Consider the following 27,511-nt stretch of genomic DNA (forward strand, 5'->3'; position numbering starts at 1 on the left):
TTAACACCCGTTACATTGGAAGATGGGCACTTTTACAGGGGAAAAGTTTTACATAAGTTTAAAGGAGCCTAACTCCTATCTGTATAGTTACAAGTATATATATAAACATTTTTCATTAATTCTAATGTTAATGAAGTAGAGAACCGATTACTCGCGGTTTGCTCGAGTTTAGAAGGGTTACCTTTTTTTTCAGGAAAAAGGAAGGGATATAAGGATATGTTGACAATGCTCACACTCACATTCGCACTCACATTCAACATACTCAATTCTTAAGCCTATCTTATATCTAATATGTATTTACATTTCACATAATTCTATTGTTAGTAAGAAGGGATTTGATTTCTCGCGAAGGAAAAGGACAATCACACACGAAGATCGATAGCTTTTAGGAAGACATATATTTGGGACATGTAATCAAGGTCTAGATGTGCACCCGTGGCCGAGTGGTGAGCGTCTCACATTATCATGCCGGGTGTTCGGGTTCGATTCCCGTTCTGGCCGGGGGATTTTTCGTCAGAGAAATTTCCTTCGACTTGCACTGTGGTCACGCGTATTCTAGAGCTTGCCCCTCGGAATACATTCAAGGCGTGTTATTTGGCTTAAGACATCTTTAATAAATGACGCTAGTTAATACATACGTTGAGACGGCAAAAGTTCCACATGGAACGTTAACGCCATTCAAGAAGTAGAATCAAGGTCTAACCGAGCCAACACATCTCTCACCGGCACATTGGACTGCCTTCCTCTAGCCCGAAGAGAGTTTCTAAATTCGATCTGGCATAAACATAAATTTCTGCATTTCTCGAGAATTAATTATGCAAAAGAAACCAAATTAGGTATATTGAGGTTTTAGGGTGCAATAAATGTTTCTATGATGGTTAGACTCTCCACCCCCTCTCTAAGGGGGTCTCTCCTGCATTACTCGAGAATTGATCAAGCAAATGAAACCATGTGGTGGTTTTAAGTTGCGATAAATGTTTTTACGGAGGTTAGATATTTCAACCAAAAACATTCCAACCAAACATGACAATTGAAAATTTTCGTATAACTCTGAAGGAAAAGAAAAAATTATGAAAATTAAATTCCCATATGTTCTAAAATTATAGTGACAAGTGCTGTTGGTCCATTTGATGTTTACGCTAGCGAAATTGATCTTTGTTCGAAACTGGAAATGGATTTAAATGTAATGAAACACACTCCTATATCTTCTTCTGTCTATACCAAAAAAAGGATCGCCGGATGTGTTGATAAGAGCAGAACTCGAGGAAGGAATTGTCCGACTTAGGGCTGCCTTTATTATATAATATTTTCTGTATAAAACAATTATTCAATTTAATGGAGAAACATGTTATTTGCCAGCGGTTGAAAAATCTTGAACGAGAATTGTGTCTGAAAATAATCTGATATTATAATGATGAGTTAATAACTCAACAATGATCAATCAACTGTCTCCGCTGTCCGGTGGTCCAACTTGATAATGGAAGAACAGAAAGAATACTCTTACGCCTAAATGGCTACTGTGTGAATGTACCATATGTAATGGTATAGAAGGAATACTGGCGAATGACAACTGTGTAATGTGCTAATTATACATATGATAACCATGTGACATGTACACGATTAAAATTCGGCTCTGTTACATCTTAAATGCTAATGAGCCTTAAATAAATAAATGGGATAAAAAAAAAATAATGATGAGTTTTGTTAGAAATACTAGGAATTTAAAAAAGTAAAAAGGTAAATTCAACGGGGTCGAATAGAAGATCCATCAATGAACAGTTTTGCGATTGGACCCATGAACTTGCTCATAGTAAGAAAACGTGAATGTTTGGAGGTATTGATAACGAAAAAACAAATTTTGGGCGGGACGAAGTTTGCCGGGTCAGCTAGTTTTTAATAAAAAATCAAGAAAAAAATTTTGGCCCTTCAAAAAAGTAGTCTAAATCTTTTCTGAATATTTTAAGTATGCAAAGTTGCTTAAAAGACCCATGTAGTGACCACAACGTTTCGCTGCTATCTGATATGGTGCTGCCAACTCTTAAGACGAGTTGGCATGAAATTCGTCTGTGAAATACAATAAGTTTTAATGCGTAGGTCATCTTTAGTTCTCAATCAGTTCAAATAACTCATTCGGGATGATTTCAACCAAGGTGCGCTATGTTGTAGTGTGTATCTCGTCCTAGGCAGAGGATACACTATTTCAGGAGAACTTTTCTGATAAAAATAAATTTAACTTTAACCATACTTTAACCATACTTTAACTTACGGAAAGTGACATGTAATTTTTTAACTCGCTGTAGTTTGATGGTTTGAGGAAAATATTTTCAAAAAGGATCAGATAGCTTTACATCAACACGAATGCACAGTCAGAAGTGCCATGAAGTACTTACAAATCATTTACTTCTGTTTTTCATCAAAAACACCGTGATAATTGAGTAATTTGGCATCAATTCATAAAATCCGGAAAGTCATGGCATGGTTTAATGAATAGTTTTGCCAAATCAAAATCCTATCAAGAACTTATGAGGAGTGATCGTACGAATAGTAGATGCAGCTTACAAGCAGTATGAGTGATTTGAAGAACTTAAACTAGCAGTATCCTCTGTGTAAAACGAAATACACACTACAATATGGCGCAGCTTGGTTGAAACCTAAGTGGTGCGGACTCAATCCACTTCATTTTCAAGCAAATTCATGCATGTTTTCAAGCGATTTCTTGCAATAAATTCTCAGACCACCAGAGATGCCAGATTTACAAATATGTTTGTAAATTTACAGACATATATGTAAAACACTTTTTATTTTTGTTATAAACTTTTTGGATATAACAATATTTCACAGGTTTTTGAAAAATAAGAGGCTATATTCATCACATCAAAGATATTTGACTCACCATATGACATTTTTCAACAGTTTTAATACAGAAAAGTTATTATATTTAGTTTATATCAATATAAATGACGTTAGACCAGAAATAGAAAACTCTTACGCCTAAATGGCTGCTACTGTGTAAATGTGTGTACCATATGGAATGGTATAGAAGGGAATACTCTAACGCCGAAAAATGGCAACTGTGTAATGTGCTAATTATAGATATGATAAATATGTGACATGTACACGATTAAAATTCGGCTCTGTTGCAGCTAAAATGCCAATGAGTCTGAAATAAATAAATGGGAAAAAAAGACCGCAAGCCTTGGTGGATGTCCAATATATCAACGAAGAAATACTAATTTTTATAAAAATTAACAACGCGTATGTATGTATGTGTAGATCGTTAAAACATTTAAACACACTTACAACACATACGTAATTTTTTATTTTACAACTAACATATTCACTAGAAATATTTTTTATGGCAGAACAACGTTCGCCGGGTATATATACAGCCATTCCATGCAAAACCGATATAGTGGTTCTCAGATTTTCGTCAAAAGAGGTAATTTTGTTCTTTATCGCAAAACATTAGACCCGTATTTTGTATTTTTTCATTAGGAAGCCCATTTCCATTTTAGGGTGGTCCGAAAAATCAATTTTTTCCACGTTTTCCCAAAAATGACAAATGAAAATTAATAACTTTTGAATCACTGAACCGATTTAGATGATCGACATATAAAATTGAAACCAATGACCTAGCCTTGAAAAAACGTGATCCACTTTTCATCACCAGTCACCATCTTCTTAAAAATGGGTCGAGTTCGTTCCGTTTCAGCAGTGCTTCGCAGGCGTTGATTCGGTCTAAAAGATTTTTTTTGCGTCAACTCATGTGGCACCCATACAACACAATTACAACACTATCAAAACGACACTTGTAGCACAGATTGATCGTCTTTAAATAGCCGTATAGTATGACCCGATGCGATAAGTACAACACAAGATATGTTTGAGTGATATTGACAATATACGACATTTCTTTTTCCCCAACCCAATATGGTTTTTAAACATCAGAAAACTCTATGGAAACTATTCTACATTTTCAAGATCCGTATTAATGAATAAAAAGGATTGAGCTGTCTGATTGCGCTAAACATTTATATTTTTCATATAGTTGGCCTTCTTGGCTGAAATGTGTATTCTGAGAGAAACGCACATGAACTGGGAGCGATCGATTCATTTTCATTTTTTTTATGGGATCTACATTCCAGCAGGATGAAGTTGCTACCAAATCATGTAGAATGTTTGAATATGAAAACAAAAACACGACACACGATAGTTTTCTTATGCGCTGGTTTCGATTCGGCTTCCGTTCTTGATGTAAAAACCGCTCCGTTTCTATATTTTGAGAACTCCCAAAGTTTTGCGAAAATGTAATACTTATGACAGACATACAGCTGTACTACCGTTGTACTTCGAAAATTGTATGTCTGTCACCATGTACAGCGCTAGAACCATGCAAGCAACTCGGTACAATCGCTGTACCTGTACCGACCTATTTTACCGCTGTACATGGCTACAGTTGTACTGTCGGCAGCGCCACAAATGGTTAGTGGTGGGTAGCATGAACAAACTGAATCAAAACACTTGGTAAATATTCTTTTCATTGACTTTCTCTTGAGTTAATAACTCAAATTGGAAACATGTTTGTTGTGTTTGATAGTTTAGACACTAAATAAAAACCTTTTTCATTGAAATATGTGGTGAAAATTGGAAAAATTTCTGATTGTCAGTTTGACATACGGTACAATGTACAACCAAAGTATATCTGTCATGGTACGATAGTACATGTACAACGCTGTACTCTTACAGCGCAAGTACAGCTATATGTCTGTCCCTGGTATAACATGATCAACAAATTCTTTCATGGTTGCACACCTGACACTTGTACCAAGGCGCGTAGAAGTATATCCTAAGGTGGGCCAACTTGCTAAAACCACTCTTCAGCCATCTTGGAAGTCTACTGTGTTTTGTTTGTGAACAAAACACAATACGCTTGTGCCCAAGTCCGCTCGTGATCAGTCTTTCTCTTTCACGCTTCAAGAAAATAATTCCCCTTCTGCTTTCTTCCGTACTGTTTTCATATACCGCTCCCCTAATCAACGAAACGGCCTCACCTAGTACCATAGACCCGTCTTGACTTGTACATCAGGTAAACACAACGGTAACGGTATTGAATTAAAGAGACTTTAAACTCAGAGAGTTCATTCGTCTCTTAGTGTAAACACAACAAAAAAAAAAGTTTTGAAATAGTAACAGACGTCTAAGGGTAAGGTTACATTGGCTCGGAGTACGCACGAAAACTTGATTGTGCGATAACTGACGAAAAGAAACAAACAATTTTGTTCGATAAAAGCTGATGGATTCGAACGAAGCAAGTGGGAAGCAATGTAACCACACCAATACAATTCTATGTGGTTGTTTACTTCTCATGATTATAAACGTTTCGTGCAGCCTTATTTCCGTAAGAAGCTGCAGGCAGTGTCACCGTGGCCTAAGACGTCTGTTATTCGTAGATGTCTAAGCGTTTAAGTTTAAATACATGCTAGCAGGAGGGACTGATCGCAACAGAGTTCTTCTTGGTAGTAGTGTTGTGATCGAGGGCGACGAGCTCGAGGTGGTAGAGGAATTTGTCTATCTTGGCTCGTTGATAACAACTGACAACAACAACAACAGCAGTGGAATTCGAAGACGCATAGTCAATGGAAGCCTACGACGGGCTCCGCAAATCTTTGAGGTTCAACAAACTCCGACCCCCTACGAAGTGTACCATGTACAAATCCCTAATTCCACCGATTGTTCTCTATGGGCACGAAGCATGGACGATGCTTGAAGAGGACTCACAAGCGCTTGATGTTTTCTAAAGCCGAGTGCTCAAAACAATATACGGTGGCGTACAGGAAAACTAAGTATGGAGAAGGAGAATGAACCACGAACTGGCGCAACTCTGCGGCGTACCCAGCATCCAGAAAGCCGCCAAGACTGGACGAGTGCGATGGGCAGAGCATGTTGCAAGATTGCCGGACAGCAACCCTGCAAAGATGGTGTTCGCATCGAATCCGGTAGGGACAAGAAGGAGAGGGATATCCCAAGATTTTACGAAATATCATTGTTAGGTTATTGTAGTGCGGATTGATGCTCAGACGAGGATAGATTTTTTTTTTATAAAAGCTAAGTGAATAGCATCAACAATTATGCCAGGGACAGACATACAGCTGTACTAGCGTTGTACGTGTACATTTGATCAATTTTCACCACATATTTCAATGAAGAAGGTTTTTATTTAGCACACAACAAACAAGTTTCCAATCTAAGTTATGAACTCAAGAAAAGGTCAATGAAAAGAATGTTTACCAAGTGTTTTGATTCAGTTTGTTTATGCTATCCACCACTAACCGTCTATGGAGCTGCGCACAGTACAACTGTAGCTATGTACAACGGTGGAACAGGTCGGTACAGATACAGCGATTGTACCGAGTTGCTTACATGGTTCTTGCGACATACAATTTTCGAAGTACTACGCTAGTACAGTTGTATGTATGTCATAAGTATTATGCACTACCTATTTTGAGCAGCAATCCAAAACCGTAACGAGTCAAAACCGCTACTACGTGTCATACCGTTAGAACCACTCGATTTTTTTGAGTTTCCAGAGCTGTGTAAAAGCTCGGTAGAAATGAGGTGTACAGTGTAGAATACAATAAATATCTTAGTATTAATTGTTCTATTCAGGCATGAAATATTCAAAAAAACAAAAACGCCAATTTTTCATAATTATAGAACCAGATGGAAAATTCAGGAGTATAAAGAAACATTTCGGAATTATTTAACCGTGATAATTGAGTAATAATCAGTTAATAAAATCCGGATGCTGGTCAGCTTATTTACCAGATCGAAACCCAATCGAGAACTTGTAATGAGTGATCTTACGAAGGGTAGATTTAGTTAACAAGCAGTATGAGTGTTTTGAAGAGCTTGCACGAGAAGTATCCTCTGTTTGGAACGAGATACATCCTAAAACTTGTCGCAGCTTGGTCGAAACCACCCTGAATAGGTTATTTGAAGAGATTTTGGACTAAAAATGACCTACGAATTAGAAACTAGCATTTTTGTTTTTTGAATTTTACACGCCTGAACCACACAATAAATTTCAAATTTCCAGCCTTATATATCACTACACTTATGAACTTAAACAACATTTCAACTTGAGAGCTGAAACAGCTCAGCCAGATTACGTCGATTTATGATAGAAAATGTCTGATATTAGATTCAGTGATGTTTCTGATATCTCTTTTGTTGGAAATATAGTTTGGAAATAGTGTGTCCTGTTGATGTTTCTTAGTATTTTGCTAAGGATTATATGATCAAAATAATAAGATTTTCATACTGTAAAGCGGCTGTTTCGATGTAAACACATTGTAGATGCATGATGTACTTTTCACGATTGTACTGAACAAAACTTACATTTTTGTATTTTCATAACAGGTACAATTTTACATGTACCATGTACCAATTATCGTCATATCGAAAGCTCTTCTTTCTTCTTCGATGACACTAACGTTCCTAGAGGAACTTCGCCGTCTCAACGTAGTATTAGCAAGTAATCTTGCGTTTTATTAGTACTTAGTTGAGATTTCTATGCCAAATAACACGCCTTGAATGCATTCTTAGTGGCAAGCTCTAGAATACGCGTGACCACAGTGCAAGTCGGAGGCAATTTCTTTGATGAGAAATTCCCCCGACCTGAACGAGAATCGAACCCGAACACCCGGCATGTTAGTTGTGACGCAAACCACTCGGCCACGGGAGCACCATATCGAAAGCTGCTATGTTCCAATTATCGTCATACGAAGATCCCACTGTTTCGTAGTGCAATTGCATATCATCATATAACTATAATTGGTACATGGAAGAATCATTCTAAAATAAGTTTTTTTTACAATTTAGTCGATTAGTTATCGATATCTTAAAATACAGAGTTCAAACTGCTAGAAAAAGGATACTTTTGTGTACTTTTGATTTAGATATAGTATTTACTCGTAAATTTCTATAAATTGATGACATATTTCTTCCATATTTGATACACCTACCTTACTTATTTAAAACGCAAATAGTTTAGTATTGAGCATTCCGATATCGTTAACCGTAATCTTCTCTGATAAAAAATAAAACCACGAACACATCTTTTTGTTGCAAATTTTCTGTCAATTGATTTGGATATTTAATATATTGATTATATTTATTATAAAGATATGCCATCTACTCGATAAAATGTCGCTCACATAGAACATTACAATTAATACACTGAGAGAAATAATTAGTAAATATAACGAATTTTTTGGTAAATACTACCAATCTATAGTCATTTTCGACCGTACTAATAAACACATATGTAAAGCAGAACCATGATTCGGAAGCCCAATATCGGCTACATTTTCTCGCCGAAAATGCACGTATCAGAATTATATCCTTTTTATACCTCCGTATTGCCTTATGGGAACAATGAAAATGGTTAATACGCGCTTTTCTCACCAGTTTTCAGATATGACAATATCCAAGCTTACTAATGTTATCGAGTAAAATATACTAATCTCTGGTAGGGATGCGGGTTTGTTGACAATATGTATAACAAATTTGTACATTCTACTAATTTTGCATTACCAAATGTATTTAGTAGTTTTCAACCGAGGATTTTTCTAAGGGTAGTCGGGCAGTTAAAGAATGCCGAAATAGTATTTTGAATGTTCCCACCCTCCGTCGATATATATTTATCTTGACTCAACAAGCGAAATACACCCCACCTTAATGACTTGTGGTACTTGTTCAGTGAATAAAATGTTCACATTTTCAATCATTCCATGTCCTTACGCTACGTGATTTCGAGACTTTTGCATCAACAAAGTTATTGTACAAGCAGTGAAGAATTTAATCTTGTGAAATTGTTTGCCCAGCGGAAAGGGTTTAGCGATCCCGCTAAAACGACGTCAACTGTAACCTTGTCCGAGCGGTATTTGTGATGAAGACTCGCACAGAGGATGTTTTGAAAATGGAAAATTTGCCTCCGCTACAATTCGTCGGTGTGGAATTTGAGAAAAATTATTTTGCTTCGGGAAAGTCCAGCGCTGCCACATCCTGACGGGATCAAACATTGTACAGTGGAGTTTGGCTGATATAACGCTAGGCAGGAGCTAGCTTCTAACAAAAGAGATTGGTTCGCAGAAGTAAGAGTATGCTGAATGGTAGCAGCGACCATTTTTGCAGACAGATCACAGCTACTATTTGAGAAGGCATAGAAAAAGAAGAAACCCCAAGGTGTCACTGCTGCGTAACACTATTTTGTGTGTGAATTATTTCATTTAGAGGATTATTAGTTTGCGGATTTTTTGTGTTTTCGCTGGGATTTATCGGAAGGAAAACTTATGCTCGCAATGGAATATTCTAGCAACGATGTGAAACAACTGTTTAGGTGAGTCATGCGGAAAGCTATAGCATAGGAAAATTCAAGATTTTGTATGTGTGTGATTCAAGGCCATCGTTTGCACAAACAAATAATGACGTTTACTGGAATTCACGCGTTTTTGTGCTTGATCAGTGTTTATGTCTGTTTAATTTGTGTTCTGCGCGATTAGGCGCGCAGTAATCCATCTAATATTCTGGATATGATAATTTGATTCATGTTTAAAATTAGTAAATGCGGAAGATGCATTTGAAATCGTTGTGATCCAACCTGCTACTAGACGATGCACGTTTGTAGGTTAAACTTGAAAAAGTATTGAGTTATTCAGATTTGTAACACCAACAAAGCGTATAAATCACGTATATATCATAATTTCGCAATACTTGATATGAGTTGATCGTACTTCACGAATGAATCAGTCGGAATGTCCACTGAAATCAGTCTTAGCGATTCGATTCCATTCTTGTTTCATAGCCATTGTTACCACTATCAGTGTTTAGCATATGATGGACGGAAGGTAGAAAGCTAACAGGCCAACAAGTTTTCTCAAGATCATTTTTCCTGAAATCAATTTTTTCTCATAGGTACATTCAAATAATGTTTAATTCCGATATCCCCTTCTGTTCCGCACAGGGAGATGGCTCAAGTCAAAGTATTCTCTGTTTATCGGCTCAATAACCTTAGTAAGAACTAAAAAGTAAGGTGACTTCCAGAATAAACCAACAAACTTAGTCATTCGCGGCGCAGAATAAAGGGGATATGGAAGTAGTACTTGAAGTTTGTGTGGTGTGTTCAATTTTTGTAGTTCGTGTTTTGATTATCACCTTTCCCGTTCGTTCCTCAAAGCGCTCTATTCTGTTCTTAAGTAGTTATAACTGTTATAGGTTTAATAAATTAAAATAAAATGTTTTTAAAAGTCAACCGCAGGTAATCGGTAACATATTGGTGGTCCGGGTTGTTGATGTTTTCAACATGTGGTACGTTATGCCGCTGGTGCAAGAATTTAGGTGGTCGGGATCGTTGCTAACTCTAGCAAAGAACAAATGGCTTTTGTTTCCCTCGATATCAAAGGGGCATTTGATTCAGTTTCCATGGAAATTCTCTCAGAGAAGCTTCATAATCGTGGACTTTCGCCAATTCTGAATAATTTCCTGTATAATTTACTGTCAGAAAAGCACATATTTTTCAACCATGGCAGTTCAAAATCTTCTCGATACAGTTTTACGGGCCTACCACAAGGTTCCTGCCTAAGCCCCCTCTTGTATAGTTTTTACGTCAATGATATAGATGATTGTCTAACTAGAGATTGCACGTTGAGGCAACTTGCAGACGATGGAGTTATTTCCATCACGGGTACTAATCCCGTCGTTCTGCAAAAGTCTTTGCAAGATACCCTGATACCCTGTTTTTTTTTCTTTAACTTTTATATTTCAAATTCTACATCAAAATTGTTTTCGTACGACTTTCAGAGCTTATCAAGACCAACATTTTGCGACACAGAACTTGCCAATATCTAGATCCTACTCAATGTTTTTGATGGTTTTTCACCCAAAAACTAATGATTTCAATTTTTATTTACTCAAATATAAAAAAATAACATAGTTTTGAAAACCCCACATTATGTAGAGTGAAATATGCTCTTTCAAATGCCGTCAATAAACATTGTTTATGTTTGCCCCAGAAACAATGACAAACAAATGAAGAGAGCGTATTTTTTAGAAAGAAATATTAATAACTTTGAGTAGAGTTGAGATATTGGCAAGTTCTGCATGTCAAAATGTTTGTATTAGTAGGCTCTAAAAGTCTTTTGAAGACAGTTTGTATGTACAATTTGAAATATAAAAGCTAGAGCAAAAAAAGACGGGTGGGTAATGTCGGGGACATAACCGGAGTGACGTAGGACTATACAAAGGGGACAGCTTTTGTTAAATATATATTTTAAATATATTGTTTTATTTTCTTCTCCTACGTGAATACCTACCTATCTACCTGAAAAATGGATTAGTTTACTGTTTACTCTTTATGAATATGTTGAGGGTTGAAAAGAACCTTTGGTGTTGTGTTTTTGTTATCACTCGATATTCCCATCTTGTTCGGTTAAACCTTCCTGTTTAGCTATTGCGTTTGCCACTCGCCACAGCTTTCACAGTTGGAAAATTTCTTCCTATCCAGCTTGTGACATATTGTTCAGTAAATTACATTTAATGCGACGTGCCGGAGAAGCACTTTGCCACTCACTGAAACTAATTGTTGCCTTGATGAGCGCCGAACCGAAGCTGCTCTGTTCTTGATGCGGGTTTTCTGATTGTCGTGAGCAGCTTTGCAAGCCAACTCGAGCACTCCGACGGCCGAAACTCTATAATCGCTGTTAGGTATACTGGTGCTCCGGCACCAATCCGGTCGGCCTAGTTACCCTTGCGGAGCAATCAGTGAATGCGACCAACAGGGAACTGGAGACCTGCACGGTTCGAGTGTGACTTTGCCTTTCCCTTAACTTGTCCTCCTTTGTTACGTCCACGATGCCGATGCCGTACAACCACACGCGTTTACGGTTTGAACGAAAATAAGATATTTTTTTGGGGTCCGCGTGTTTTATACTCTAGCGGTACACACTCACAGGATAGAGACAAATCGGCAGACTCAGCCAGAGGGGCGAGTCCAACGAGACGAACGAATGAGCGTTAAAAGGGAGCGATGGCAAAAAAATACATTCATTACGATTTGTTCGCTCGTTGGATTCACATGCAGGCTAAAAAGGGTCCTTTTCAGGATCACAAAATTATCTTCAATCTAAAGAGTTTATTGTTTTGTTGTCACTCGATATCCCTATCTTGTTCGGCTAAACCTTTCTGTTTAGCGATTGCATTTGCCACTCGCCTCAGCTTTCACAGTTGGAAAATTTGTTCCCATCCAGCTTGTGACATATTTTACAGTAAATTACATTCAATGCAACGTACCGAAGCGCCACTCAGTGTCGCATTGGAGGCGATTTGAACCTGTAATTGAACATTTGCTATGACAGTGGTACAGTGTCGACTTTCAATGTGCGGTCATAATTTGGATCTCTATGTTTACAAAAATGTCCAACTAAATAAGTCGCATTACATGTCCGTTCAATTAGCTAAATGTCGAACTAATTGTAAATTACTGTACTTTCAATCTGGAAACAATTTAAGAGTTGGTGAAAATTGAATAATCTTGAAAGTCCCCAACTATCAATAAGCTCAGAACAACTGCCAAATTCACATACTCATCATATCCTGGCAAACAAATTATGAAAAAATCAATTTGTGTTTTATTATTATTTTGGATATTGTTTTAGAAAGCATTGAACTGTATTTCCTAAACTCTTTTTTGGAAGGTTTAATGGCCCTGAAAAGCGCCTTGTTTTATGGAATAGTTTAGAAAACTTAGTACTCGTGGTTTTGAAAAAAAAAACCATTTCGAACGCCCTCGATGCCGCCTTGTTCTGGATTTGCCACCAAAGCAGATTGTAACAAGAACAAACTTTTTTCTTCTGCTACCTGCTGCCGTTTTGCGATTGCGTTTGCCACTCGCCACTCGCTGCAACTGCCTGTTGTTGTCTTGATGTGTTCTGTTCTGAATGCGGTTTTTCTTATCGTCGCGAGCAGTTTTACCAGCCAACTCGATCACTTCGGCGGCCGAAACTATATAACGGCGGCTAGGTGGACTGGTGCACTGGTACTAACGCGCTCGGCCTAGCTACCCTTGCGGGGAACTGCAGATCAACACGGTTCGAGCGAGATTTTGCCTTTCCCTTCACTTTTCCTCCTTTACCATGTCCAGACATGGGTGCTTGGGTTGGTTTGTTGATGTGTTGTGATGCGAACCGATGTGGTGTACGGTTTGAATGAGAATGATCGTTACGGCAGCGGAGCGGGGATTTTTAAGCTGACTGGCTGGCTCGTGAATTCCGCATGTGTGAGACTGCGACCAATGTTTCGTTCATTTTTTTCTTTTTCCTTTCCAATCGTGCTTCATTCTATTTCGCTGCTGCTCTGGTTGCCCGTTTTGGTCGGTACGATTTGAGGAGCACAAAATGGACCAATCAAAAATGGGCACATAGTGAATTTTGAGAATGCTTGATATTTCACAATTATTCAATTATTTATCTCAAGAAAAATGAAATGTTGTTCGTTATGATAGATGCGTAGATATATTTCCTATCAATTGATGCAAAAACCTTTGCGATCTATTGAGAAATGCTCGAGTTATAAGCGTTCCAAATCTTGCATTTTTTCCTACTTGTTCAGTGCCTAGATTTCCATTTCACCCCCTATATCTTCCGGTTAGACGTAGTCCTACGTCAAAATAGTTTTTTTCATGGTGACCCTAACGCAACTTAGAAAAAAGGCGCTATATCGGTTATTTCAAGAGATAGAAAAAAAACTTTGTGCTACAAAGATACCTCAAATAACTGGGACTACAACATTGTCGGACTATGTTTACCACTATCTATAAAGATATAAAAGTTGTATTTTTATTTCATCTACAATTTTGATCACCCTATTTTTGATAACATAAAAATATAGTATTTGTCATGACGAGAACAAAGATGTCTCAAATAACTGGGACTACAACATTGTCGAAGTATGTTTACCTCTATTTATAAAGATATAGAAGTTGTATTTTTTATTTCATCCACAATTTTGGTCACCATATTTTTGATAACATAAAAATGAGTGCTCTATCATATGGAACAACTTTGTCGAAGACAGTTTTTTCTAGAGAATAACGGACGAGCTCGTAATGCTAATTTCCACTTAAATGCATCTCTTGGACCATCGTGCAATGGTAGTTCTACGTAAACCTTGCGGTTATATCACCGATATAACCCCCCTTTGTTATTTGTCATCTTTGAGCATCGGATTTTGTTCGAGGAGCTTTGCAGAGTAACGTTTCAGCCGTTTTGATAGGATGCTCAATTCCTGAATTAGTATTAAGTTGGTGAAAAAGAAATTCATTGTTTTTGAGTGAAATTCAAAACTTATTTATGATAGTTCGGAGTGTCCGATTTGGGTCAAATATGCACCGTTTTGTTGTGAAATTTGTTGCTATTTTAAAGGTATCTTCCTAATATCACTTGCATAGAAGTCTTAGTTCTTATTGGCGAAAAACTCTAGTAATCTATTTTCACAACCTTCTCTTAATCCCAATTTCTTATCACTCAGGAAGTTTTGCAATGCAAGAAAAGGGTGATAATCACTTGGTGCCAGCTCCGGACTACATGGTGGATGCATAAAAAAATCCCAACCAAGCTACACTAGTTTCTGGCGAGTCACTACACTACAATATTTGACGAGCTTTTCGGAAAAGCGGTTTCTTACAAGAAAGAAGACATGTGACTCATTATGCTAAACGTCCGTTACGAAAGATGTTGTTTCATCACATTAGAAATGGCGCTTACGCCACACCGTTTGCAAGCTTTTATGGGGTTATTTTTTCATATTTCTGAAAAACATCTAAGGTTTTTGGAAGTATCTGTTGATGGATCTATAACAAAAATATAAAATGTCAATTTTGGCGCTTACGTCACTTTGTAAGAATACGGCAGTGTAGCGCTCTCTTGCCCGGGTTGGTTTAAACTTGTGGAATCGTAGGTTCTACCGCTTCTCGTTGAATCGGTTTGTTTCTGGTAATCTGGCAAGTGATTGAAGTGATTGTGGTTTTATGCATTTTTGAGAATGAACATGTTTTGGAAGAAATCAAATATTATTTTATTTTTACTCTCCACAGGTCAGTTTATACGCTGGTGAAACAACAGGATGAGCGCAAAGCCACGCTCACTGTGTCCGCTGTGCTGGCCAACGACTTCCTCGAGGAGCACCGGCAGCTGGTGGGCCGCTGCGTAACGTTGATTTTTGAAGATTTCGAAACGGTGGGACGGAAAGCGCGTGAAATTCTTTGGCGCAAAGGTTATTACGATCTGATTGCAATCTTCAAGAAACATCACCAACAGCTGCAGCAGCAGAGGAAACAAATGGTCACCGATGCGAGACTGGACGAGAAAGAACAGATGCTTAAAAAAGGTGCCGAAAGGCTGCTACTGGATGGAATGAATCATTTGAAAGTGATCGTTTTGCGTTTTGCGCAGATATTCAATCTGGATAACTTGCGCTATCTGGTTAGCTATGGACTGTTGGAGAACTATGACGATGAACTGCTGGTACGTGAGTCTAGCTGCTATGAAAATTTACACCTGAAGGACAAGCGAAGTGATGACGAGAAAAAGGTTATCTATACGAAGCAGGAAATTTCCTTTGCTCTGGAATCGATTCATTCGCTATTGACGGCATTGGGGGACCTGCACCGATACTACTGTGAATTTGGACTATCCGGAGTGGAAAATGTGAGGGAACTCACGGCTGGCTATTACTGGGAGGCCTTCAAGCTGAATACGAAGATTGGAATCACGCAGAATCAGCTGGGAATGTTGTACAATGGGCATAACTACAATTTGGATTCTGTGTATCACTATCTGTACTCATTGTGCACCTCAGTTCCGTTTGAGTGCAGCGAATTGAATGTAAATAAGATTTTCCAGAAAAACATTCGGTATTTGGAAACCAATGGCGGAGAGGATGTTGAGGAGGAAGACTATGCCGTTCGTGAGTTTATGGCAAAGTTTTTACTAGTGGTTGACGTGTTCTTCTACGACAAGACGGTTACTGATTTCACCAATTTATGCCACTCGGTGTTATTCGATTTTAAGAATGTGTTGGGAGCACGAAAGCTAGTGGATGATGAATACTATATTACGGATGATATAATATTCAAAATTGTATCGGTATTGTTTTTCTGCATGTACAAGATAAAGCTGAACAGCTCAAACAAAATATACAGTTTGAACGCATTTCTCGTTGCATTATGCTCTGAGTTGTTGGAGTATTGTACAATGGCAGCGGAGAAGTACATGGTGGAGAACGTACGAGAGGACAAAAGATTCAGGGAACAGTACATGGCTATGTACCAAAAGTATGACGAGAATGTTCGCAAGTCACGCCAATCAGTGAAGGAGGGTTCGCCCGTGTTAGCTAAGGATCAAAGATCGTCTTCCGGTGTGGAAGATGGCAACGGGAGCGAGGATCATTCTAACAAGGAAAACGAGGATGGCGACAAGAAAAGTCAGACAAGTTCGAAGCATATCAATCAAAAGAAAAAGTACGCTCGTAGACGCCGTCGAGCTGTGTCCGACGAGTCTGAGTCGGATCTCTCGGACGCGGAAGATGATAGCGATTTTCAGATGGATTCTGAATCTGAAGATGAAGACGCTGTGAGCTCTGTCTGTAGCTTCGAATCGTACGACGATTTCTCCGATGAAGATGAAGAAGAGATACAGCAGAATGATTCCCGCAACGAGGCCAATGGAGTCGACGATGATAAATCTTTTTCTATTGGTGCACATAGAAACGGAGCGATCGATAAAGCAACAGATGAGAATTTGAATGATCAACCAGCGCAGTTGAAATTCAAAAAACGTTACCATAAGCTGAATCCAAACATCATTATCGAGTTTGCCGAGCAAGAACGCACAATGCGTTCGCTCAAACTCCTGTTCGATTGGCTTCATGATAATATCGACATTCTGGTCGGATGCTACCAATCGAATCCCGAGTTTCTGCACAATATTATGAAACTCTTGAACCACTACAATATAGATATTTTCTCGAATCGTTATTACTTCCCGCGTCAGCTGATCACAGTACAGGGTGTCCGGGAAGATTTCCGCTCGTTGTTTGAGGCACGAAGGACGATCCCTCTGGAGGAAGACATCGCTATGAAGCGCTTCCCTTTATTCGACAGTGCCCAGGAAGGACTGGATTGGGAGACCAACTATCGTTTGGAAATTTCCGGCTCGGAGCACAGTTTCCTTCGCGTCATGAAAATGGTTGATTTCGGATTCTTTCTGTGCAAATCGAAGAAGTTCGAGTATGCCTACTGTCCGAAAGCACGAGACTTCGGCTTGAAAAGTAAGAAGCAACACAAACAGGGACAGCGTAAGAATGAAGACCAGTTGAAACTCAACTCAACTAAAGGTACGAATCGTCGCACCACCCGCAAACGTGAACAACGGGAAGAGAGACGCCGCATCCGTAAGCAGTACGAAGAACTCGAGCTGCGTGGAGAGACGAGATCAAGGCACAACAGAGATCGCAAACGGCAGCAACATGAGAATCGCTCGGTGCCCTCTATTGAGGGGCACAAATCCAGCCAGGAAGGAGAGTTCAAATCTACCCCGATGATAATCGCGAAGAAAGGTTACTTGAAGAACAAAGCCAACGGAGCAGGTTTGCTGCAGAGGAACACTGAGGGTTCAAGGAAAAATAACGATTTCGATGAGGCAGCAGATGAAACGCACCAAGAGAAGAACATCAACGAGTTGATGGGACAGTTGTGGTTAAGAAATGAGGTGAAAACTCTTGAGTCCAAGGTGCGTTGCATGATTTATTGTATCTGTGCTCACCGACTAAACGGCGTTTATTTTCAGGTCAGACGGGTTGTCAACATTACGCTGACTCCATATTTAATGCTGGACTCGAAATGCTTAACCGAGTATACATCCATCGTGAAAAACTTGGTGAAGACCAAGAAGTTTGTCATCTTGATTCCCACAGCAGGTATGTGTGTTAGATTTTGGCTAAGAGGATTTGTATTTTAGAGGTTTTATATTCGGATAAGTCGTAAAGAAAATCGAGACGATAATAATTGCGATCGATCTGTGTTAAAGGTTAAAAACTACTGGCTCCGGTTTTATATTTCTATTGTTTCGCACGTCAAACTTTCCCGCTATCCAAGGGGCCAAACAAAGGTTGAATGCTATGAAAGCTCCACCACAATATTCTATCCAGTTACACCATAAATCTTATTCTATGCCCTGATGGGATAACTATCAATCTCTTGTCCTTAGACGTTGAATCAGTGTCAATAAATCCAAAAACAGGCTTAAGACGGTCGACTGATATACGCTGTGATTTTCCATGAATTTGTACGTCCATAAATTTGTCGTATCTCTTGAGCACTTCGAACGGTCCTCCATATGGTCGTTGAAGTGGCTTTTTAACGGCATCGATCCGGACAAAAACATGAGATCACTTTTTCGAATCACGATGGTTTGTTAATCGTTTGTTCAGTTGACTTTCAATGATACTCGGGGTTACGTGGTTAAAGAAGGTCGAATGTTTTTTTGTAATTGCAATAGAAAATCTGCTTGACGAAGTCCCTCTGGATAACGTTCGAAGTATTCAACAGACAAACGCAAGGATTGTCCATGCAATGAGTCATCCACCGAACAGTTCAAGTCGACCCTAAATGATGAACGAAGGCCCAGCATTATCATCGGTAATCGATCGGTCCAATGTTTTGAATCCACTGCCATAATAGCTGCCTTCAATGTTCGAAGAAAACGCTCTACTATGTCATTTGCTTGTGGATGATACGCTGTAGTTCGTAGGTGTTTGTCTCCCATAATCTGAGCTAATTCTCGGAACAGGTATGTCAACCAAAGGATGTAACTGGATTTATTCGGCAGATATAAAGTGTAGTTGAATTCAGTGAATTTGTAATTCGTATAAAATTATTTAATTAAATAAACATATTGTTCGCGTATACACACGCGGATTTCTTTTGTTCGTTTATCTCTCTTATTCGAAAACAGCTCGCGTTGTCGGTACAGTTATGAGGGCAGGGCGGGTCTGCAACGAAAAGAGAGAATGTCACGGTGACACAACGTTCACCCCTCAAATACAGGAACTGATTGCACCTAATCGCTCCTCGCACGCTCGCTCAATCCAGAAGAACTAGTCTCTCGTCGCGTATCCACCATCAGGACTCTTCGCCCCGTCATGGCTGTCGCTTTTGGCTTTCGCCGAGGAGAGCCATTTCACAAATGACAACTGATATAGAGATAGGACTGTGTGGAGTTTGGTTTAGGGAATAAAAGGATAAGGAAATGAATCGAGAACAGTGGGATTCAGCTTACCATCACCGTCATGATTACTTCTTCGTTATCCTCGTGGATTGTGTTCCTAGCGACAGGATACAACCCTACAACAGTCTAAGCAAATGACGTGCTACACACACACACATCACCGATTCTGCTCTCTCAGAATCGTTACAAGCAAGCAAACCATTTGTCATGACAATTGTCACGCGTAAATGCGAAAACAGAATAGAAACATACGGTATGAGGCATGATGTCGACGCCAACCTCTCTCAGTTTCTATTCTGTTTTCGCATTTTCGCATGACAATTGTCATGACAAATGGTTTGCTTGGTTACAAGGAATTGCCTAAGGCCATCGTGTAAAACGATCAACGATGGTGAGCATATAGCGACAACCATAGGAAGTCGGCAAAGGACATCAGTCTTCAGAATGCAACTCGGTGCTGATGCGCAACAAGATTTTTGTACCCAGTTGAACTCTCACTCTTTGTGCATACATGCACTCTGGTGAGTGAGCACGCTCCGAAACATAGATGAAATGTTTGGTTGTCAGCGCCGTTCTTACGCAGAGATTTGCGCCCAGTATTAAGCTGAGTTTTACGCTGAAATTTGCGCCGTGCTTGTGCCGCATTTTTATACTGCGCGCTTAAAACTGGATTGCTCTCTCTGTTGAGATTTTTTTTTTCTTCAATGGGGGCGCGCTGTTGTTTTTATGCTTTGCTTAGAACGAACGAAGCCAAAGCGGGCGCTAGAATTTGATGTGTGTGTGTGTGTATAGAATGAGACGCGCATCACAGTAGTGAGAAGAAATATTTAGTATCTGAGTGCTGCGCCGGGTACATTTTGCGCTGTCGTGCTCATGAATTTTGTGCTCTTCGCACCAAGATAGAATACGAGTTTTCTTTGAGCGCGCGCTGATGAAAATTAAACTCAAGCGCAGCGCTGCGTTTGTTTTCTGAAGGCTGACATTGTTTTCTGAAGACTGACATTCGATGCAATTTTTGACATACACACTAACGTCCTTATTCATGGAACGCCATACAAATCTGTCCGAGTGCAAACGGCGAGTAGCTCTGATTCCGGGATGTGAAACACCATGAAGATACTGCAACACTCGGTGGCGATGCTGCTCCGAAACATAAGGGCGTACCTTCCCAGAATAAGAAACGTCACGTAATTCGTAATTCGACGTAATTCCAGCTTTAGTTATGTCTTCGACGCTAACAGTGTTTGCAATTCAGTATCTAAAACCTGGTAAACAGCCAACTGCCCATAATCAATAGGTGAAGGGGTCGATATTACCGCCACCCGGGAAAGAGCGTCGGCGACGGTATTACTGCTCACACTGATGTGCCTAATGTCAGTGGTAAAGTTAGAGATATAATTCAAATGTTTTTGTCCATGTGACAGACGATTGTTAGAATTAGAACCCACAGTGAACGTAAGGAGTTTGTGGTCAGTGAAGATGATGAACTTCCTCCCCTCCAAAAGGTATCGAAAATACTGTACGGCCCTTTTAGCTGCAGTACATTCACGTCCAAAGGTCGAGTAGCTGCGTTGCACGTTCGAAAGTTTCTCCGAAAAAAACCCAAGTGGCCGCCAGTTTATCCCCGTCGAATTGCTACAGCGCTGCTCCAATAGCTGTATTAGAAGCGTCAACCACAAGTGCGAGTGGATTTTTAGCATTTTTAGTGTCAGGGCAATGGTGTACATATCGAGGTGAAGCAGCAGATGAAGTATATCTGTATTGGCAAGCAAAATATCGTGTCGTAATTATTTGCATCCAATATGGAATGTATATGGAAGAAACAAAACAATGTCCAAAGTACTCACGTTTTCAACTTCAGCAAAACTTTCTTCGAAGTGCGAGGTCTGTATCGATATGTTGTGATCCATACATTTTGATGCTACTACCATTAGCAGCGTAAAGTTGTATAGGCATGGGTTCCTTTTGTTTTTGTTCTTTTGTAGCAGGAACAATAGACACATCAGAACCGGTGTCAATCAAAAGTTTTATGTTGATCGAACGATTATAGATAAGAAAACGGCGTATTTTATATTGCTGACTAACGTATGGCTGCAATTATCTGAAATCTATATTTCATTTTAGCTACAAGCAATATACCTTCATTGATTTAGCGATACTTTCCAATAAGTTAATCTTGGCTTGAGGATTATACGTCCTTGTTTATACACTGAGCAATTTAGTGGAGGTTTACCGCGATAGTTGAGACACTACGCAATTAAATTATGCAATCCACTTGTTTACCACTTTGAATATTATTTTAGAATGCATCGAAATTTTTGTAATAGATTATGTTACAAATAAATTTGAAGAACGTCCTTTTACGTTGGATATGATGCCTAGGACTACCAAAATATGTGAACGGAAGAAATGTCAAACTATTGTTTTATTTTACATTTCCATCTGGAAGTCATCACATCTAATGATAATGTAGTTCTCGAACCGCGAAAGTTCATCCACCTCTAATATCTGAAATGACGATAAAACGCACCTAAAACGCACTTTTCTCAGTTTAAAAGTGCGTTTTAGGGAAACATGTTCCGGTCTGCACAGCGACAAGAGAGTACAAAAGTACTCAACACCAAAAAATACCTCCGACTTGCATGTTTTGGCAAAGCGAATTCCCACAGGCACATTCATTTAGAGATCCGTGTTAGGGAAACGCAGCGCGGCGGGAACAAAAATACCCCCGACTTGCATGTATATTTGCAAAGCGGATTTCCACAGGTACATCGATTTTGAAGTCTGTGTTGGGGAAACCGTAAACCGGGCCAATCAAAACTTGGCAGTTAGGACGTTTGGATAACGCTTTACATTTTACAGTTATTCAATTGTTCATCTCATGAAAAATGCAAACATCTTTCCGAACTATTAAGAAATGTTCGAGGTATAAGCATTCGAAATACGGTTATGGTTAGCACGCAAATCGGCAGAAAAAATATATGGGAAAAAGGAAATTCTTCCAGTTTTCATGAATTTAAACCTTTAAGAGATTAGCGAATTGTAATGTATAGCATACCAAACAAATCATAGAGAATTTCCGATTCGATTGGTATGCAAATCATGCGAATTCGTTCACAGTGAAAATAGTTATTAACGCTAACTTTATTTCATAAAAACGTGACCTGTTTTCTGATTTGGCACCCTTCCTGGAAGACGTAGTTCTACGTCAAAAGTGTGAACTGATACATTGTTGCATAAATTATAATATTAGTATACTTCTTTACTGTGGTGACTGAGACCGCAATACAGATTTTCTGAGAAAAAACTCAGATAAAAAGATTTTTTGGGACCAAAAAAACAGATTTTATTATGGCAACCCTGGTACGGAACCCAGCTTTGTGTAACAGTAGTATTTATCTTCTGGACGTTCGTTGGAGACATTCGGTATATTTCTTGAAGAGCGATGATTAAAGGACGCAGTTCCCGGTGTATGATCTCCATTCATCTCCACCGACCAAAACATCTTCGACAACTGAAACACTCCAGGAAGAAAAATGCAGCTGCTAATAATCATTCTATCATCTATTCAAACCAGACGCCGATTCCGACGGTCAAAATGTCATCTTTAACACGTTGACGGCCAAGGCAATTTTCAGAAATCTGGCCAAAAATGGCAATTTGATTTTATCACATTATATTATTAAAAACTCAAATTCTAGTACAGTATCATAAAAAAAATTTTTTTGTTGCTTTTTTCATAAAAATGGTATGTAAACATAGGACGAGATAACTCGTAGTTGGCGTCCTCAAAAAGATCGCAATCTACGAGTTATCTCGTAGTTGGCAGTCAACGTGTTAAGGAAAATACTTCACCGCCCACGCCAGTGGTGTACTACTAAGTCAGAAAATAACGTAGTCACACCCGCAACGCTTTCAAAAACCCGCACTCCCAGCTCATCCAACTGCCAAAGTTGTTTTTACAAAATAGCGGCCGTTTGAAAACAAATTTTGGGTTTTAGTACGTTTTTTATGACGATTCAATTTTTTTAAATAGTGAAATGAAAAAATTATATTTTTTTAATTGGTTCATGCAATAGAGAGATGTATGAAGATTCATTCACATCAAATCTGGAATGAATCGGTTCAATAAACTTGAGATATCGTTTACGCCAGCTTGGGAAAACTAGTTTACGCGTTTGAAGTTTTGTACAAGGCCGTACTAGATTAGAGACCGCATATATTCTTGAATGTCAGAACTTCATAAATATGAAGGATAAAAATAGTAGTTTTTTGTCAAATTCCAAGACAAGAATACTTAACACGAACGAAACGTTCAAAAACAAAAGCTTGCGATATCCTGCTGCTACTGAATCTTTATCTGAAATCATTTCTATCTCTTTCATTTATTAAGTTCTCTCAGATTTGGACGAATTGAAGAAGCACAGCGACGGCGCACGCAACGCAATTAAGTGGCTCGAATTTGAGTTCAGCAAGGGCAATCGATTCCTTCGTTCCCAGAAAAATCACGAGATGCTCCCGATGCCGCTGATTAGAATTCCTAAGAAGATGGGTAAGCATACATTAGCATAAATCATCTGATCATTTTATTTCAAAATTGGGGTACTTTCTTCCAGATCGTGGCACTTCAGTGTTCCACCAGATCGTACAATTCTGCAATCACATCGTCTCGAATCATGCCGATAAGGATTGTACGGATATCATCACCTATTTGCACGGTGACTCGCTGCAGGACAAGAAACTTCACAACTCCAGCTTTATCGGCATCTTGGAGGCCATCCCGGTCAAGTTCGAACACATCGTAACATTCTACTCCAGCTACAAAAGGAAATGAGCTACAATCTGGTAACTGAACTATCTCGAATTGCGCGGTAACAAACCTACCAGGAACACCGTTTCTGAAACATTCTTGGCTGCCGTCGCGAGATGCGGTCGCGATCGGGAAAAAGGCAACGGGAAACATGTAAGAGATTCGGTGGTTGCTTTTTTATAAGATAGATGAAATCAATTACAGCAGCAGCAGCATCAGCAGAAGCGAGCAGCGTAACACAGAGATAAATTTCTTCAAAAAAAAAAAAAGACCGCAAGAACAGCGTAATCCTTCCATTCGACATGTCAACATTTGCCTGAAAATGAATCCCCTTTCGGCGGAATGGAATTTTATCGCAGCTAACTTGTATGGAAGGAAGACTGAAGCGCGCTAGACATTCTTTTTCTGCCGAGATCCACAGGGGGAGGGAGGAATATCATATTGTAGGTCGATGTCTCTGACGTAATCTATCCAGGAATCCATCATCTGATCAGAACAAAAAAAATAATTTCACATCAACAAAAATTGAGAGCTGATTACCCAAGTCCCATTGGCTTTGTTGCAACGGAGAAAAGCAGTCGGTTTAAATTAAAATGCAGAAAATCTATGTTAGGCAACAGTTATTGGTTATAACAAATCATAAATTATCTTAGAAATAACCATATTTGATTATAACAACAATGATGATTTATGTTGTGAGTTTCGGTCGATTTCAACCTTTTTTTCTCAAACAGTCCATCAGACAGCTCTCCAAACTATGGTAAATTAAAAACAGAAAATCAAAATGAATGAATGCTTTTCAAGTGCATCAAGTTAGCTAATTATAATAACGCATCGGTATCATACCTTGAACACCCATCACATTTTAATTTTCCTATATACATTACCATTGCAGATATAACGATAAAGGAAAAGAAAAAAAAATTCTTTTGTTAATGCTTCTTTGCTATCAGAAATAAACACGGAATAAAAACGTAAAGATGTGTGTTCAATAATCCGAAACACTTTGAAAATATCAGATCCGCTTTTAGGATGGCACTACATTTCCTAGCGTTATTTCGTATTCACAATGTAGTACAGTAATCATTCGAGAACTGAGCCAGAAAGAAAGCCCAGTTATCAACATTTGCTTTCAAACTTGACCGTCATGTAAAACTCCAAACAAATTCGAGGGGAACTTCAATGAATTGTTTGATTCGCGTTGATCGTAAAATTGCATAAACATAAAGTTTCTACTTGAGATTTTGCATTGAATACGACAACAGGAATGATATATAATTTGGGAAAATTATTTTTCTGTAATTCAATCAATGTTTTTGTCATGCGAAATTAATGTTAATTTTTCCAACATCTCGAATCACATTCGAATGTCCCTCACAGCAAATATTCAAATTGAATATTACGTCAATTGTTCCCGAAATTCTGCTTTTTAACTGAGCCAAAGCCCAGTTAAAGAGCAGTCCAGTTAAACCTGGTTCAGTTATCGAATGATTACTGTGTTACTTGTGTCAATAATACTATTACTACGCCAAAAACTACTGGCCCTGTTATAGGAATCGAATCGAGGATTCGATACAATCACTATCACACCGAGTAAAATCTGGAATTATAGGACCCTGTTATAAAAATTGAGGCGATAAGAATTTTGCTCTATTAGAGGCGAATGAACTGAAAAGTTTAAAGCCTCTTTAATTCAACATCATCATCATCATTTTGCTCGTTAGCTCATTATAGATACCGAGCAAGTCGATAGCATCGACAGAGTGAATGCTATCGGTACATTCGTTACTATTAGGGAAAAAAGGGGGAATTTGGACCACCTAAGCAAATCGCCTAATATTTCCAAACCAATACGGACTAAATAAAAATGTCACATTGTATACTGAGCTACACTTGTTTTCTCTCAATCAATAATGTTTAATCATTATATCAAGCTTCAAACTACCAAATATATCATAAAATAAGAGAGATGATTTTTGGACATTAAAATTTGATGCGGGGTCATTTGGACCCCTGACTGTGTGTTTCATCGAAAAAAAACATACTTATGTTTATGTAAAGTATTTTGGGATAATGTTACAATCAGTAACAGTGTTTTTGGATCGATATCAGGTGTCTTGGCCAGATTCCAGACCAGAAAAATTGGGTTGACACCATCTCGAATTCTGCATGAATCTTTTCACTGTTGTTCGAGCATTTTCAAACCCCTTCGATGCTTGGTCAAAGAAAAACCGATCTTGATTGCCTGCGTTGCTCTTTCAAGCTCCTCCTTCTTCCAACATTGTCTGCCCATCCTCTTTTTGTAGTTCCGTGACATCTGGAATCAATTAGATCAAAGAAAAACCTCAAACCTGTAAGACCAATTCACCCCACATAAAGTGCGATTCACATACAACATAAGTGCGATTCACATACAACATACACGTCACGTTCACGTCCCGTCACGTCACGATACGTCAATGATTCTACCATGCAATTCTCATGAAAACATTCACATACACCAGCAACGTAACGACCCGTCAGCATACGTTCAACGAAAACGACCGGCAGGGTTTGTAGAAAAGAATAATTGACGGAGACGGACGGCTCGTTTGGTTTTTGTCTGGGCTTTGTGTCTCGGCTTTTGTTTTGATTTGGTTGCACAGTAATTTACATCTACATCGACATTAAGCTAATTGAACAGATCTGTGATGCAACACGTTTCATTAGACATTTTTACCTCTAGTTGGACATTTTTGTAAACATTGAGTTCGGGGCCCAAATTATGGCCCCACATTGAAAGTCGCCACCAGTCGCAAATGTCCAATTACTGGTCGAAACTGACTCCAATGCGACACTGAGTGGTGCCTCAGCATATCGCATTATAAGTAACTTACTGTACTTTTTATGCCAACATATCTCTTTGGAGCTAAGTCATTCGGAGTGAAAATCATTCGCGACTAGTTGAAAGAATTATTCTATTTATTATTATTGTTGCATAAGGGTCGGACTACGGGGTTTAAGCATTTAAATAATTGAATTCAATGATTCTCATTGATTTTTTCTAAATTTAGAACTGATTCTAGGCATGCTGATTTGAAAGAGGGCATTGCAATTTAAAATTGTTGTAGGTGGCGACACCATGAATAAAATTAAATAAATCATTCGTTTGGCATTTGACGTGACGGTGCTGGTGGAAGCATTGACTGCATGTGTGAATTGGTGGAGACGTTGACGGAACGTAGACGTTCTTCTCCGTAACGTGCTATGTGAATCGCACATAAAGGTGTCCATGTCACCCCACACAACATGCAAAAATTAAAATGCAATTAATTTCATTTACTGTTATCAAATTTACAGTTTCGCTGCATCAAATTGTTCC

At 38.8% G+C, this 27,511-nt stretch overlaps 1 protein-coding gene across 1 annotated transcript; it reads left to right on the forward strand.

Moving 5' to 3' along the window:
* The first annotated feature begins 8,767 nt into the window (after positions 1–8,767).
* LOC129777264 (nonsense-mediated mRNA decay factor SMG5) lies at positions 8,768–25,129 on the forward strand. The gene is made up of 5 exons (XM_055783441.1): positions 8,768–9,400; positions 15,149–17,843; positions 17,901–18,030; positions 23,734–23,892; positions 23,957–25,129. Exons 1-5 carry the CDS (start codon positions 9,354–9,356, stop codon positions 24,172–24,174), a joined length of 3,249 nt encoding a protein of 1,082 aa, XP_055639416.1. The 5' UTR covers positions 8,768–9,353; the 3' UTR covers positions 24,175–25,129.
* Positions 25,130–27,511: the final 2,382 nt, after the last annotated feature.

This window comes from Toxorhynchites rutilus, chromosome 3 (genome assembly GCF_029784135.1).
Source record: "Toxorhynchites rutilus septentrionalis strain SRP chromosome 3, ASM2978413v1, whole genome shotgun sequence".
Taxonomy (NCBI): domain Eukaryota; kingdom Metazoa; phylum Arthropoda; class Insecta; order Diptera; family Culicidae; genus Toxorhynchites; species Toxorhynchites rutilus.

What these genes read in the sequence shown, in the direction of transcription:
- LOC129777264 (XM_055783441.1), top strand. Translation starts at nt 9,354, where the DNA reads ATGCTCGCAATGGAATATTCTAGCAACGATGTGAAACAACTGTTTAG. An exon ending in TGAAAACTCTTGAGTCCAAG is followed by an intron (nt 17,844 to 17,900) that starts GTGCGTTGCATG and finishes GTTTATTTTCAG; the next exon opens with GTCAGACGGGTTGTCAACAT. An exon ending in TAGAATTCCTAAGAAGATGG is followed by an intron (nt 23,893 to 23,956) that starts GTAAGCATACAT and finishes ACTTTCTTCCAG; the next exon opens with ATCGTGGCACTTCAGTGTTC.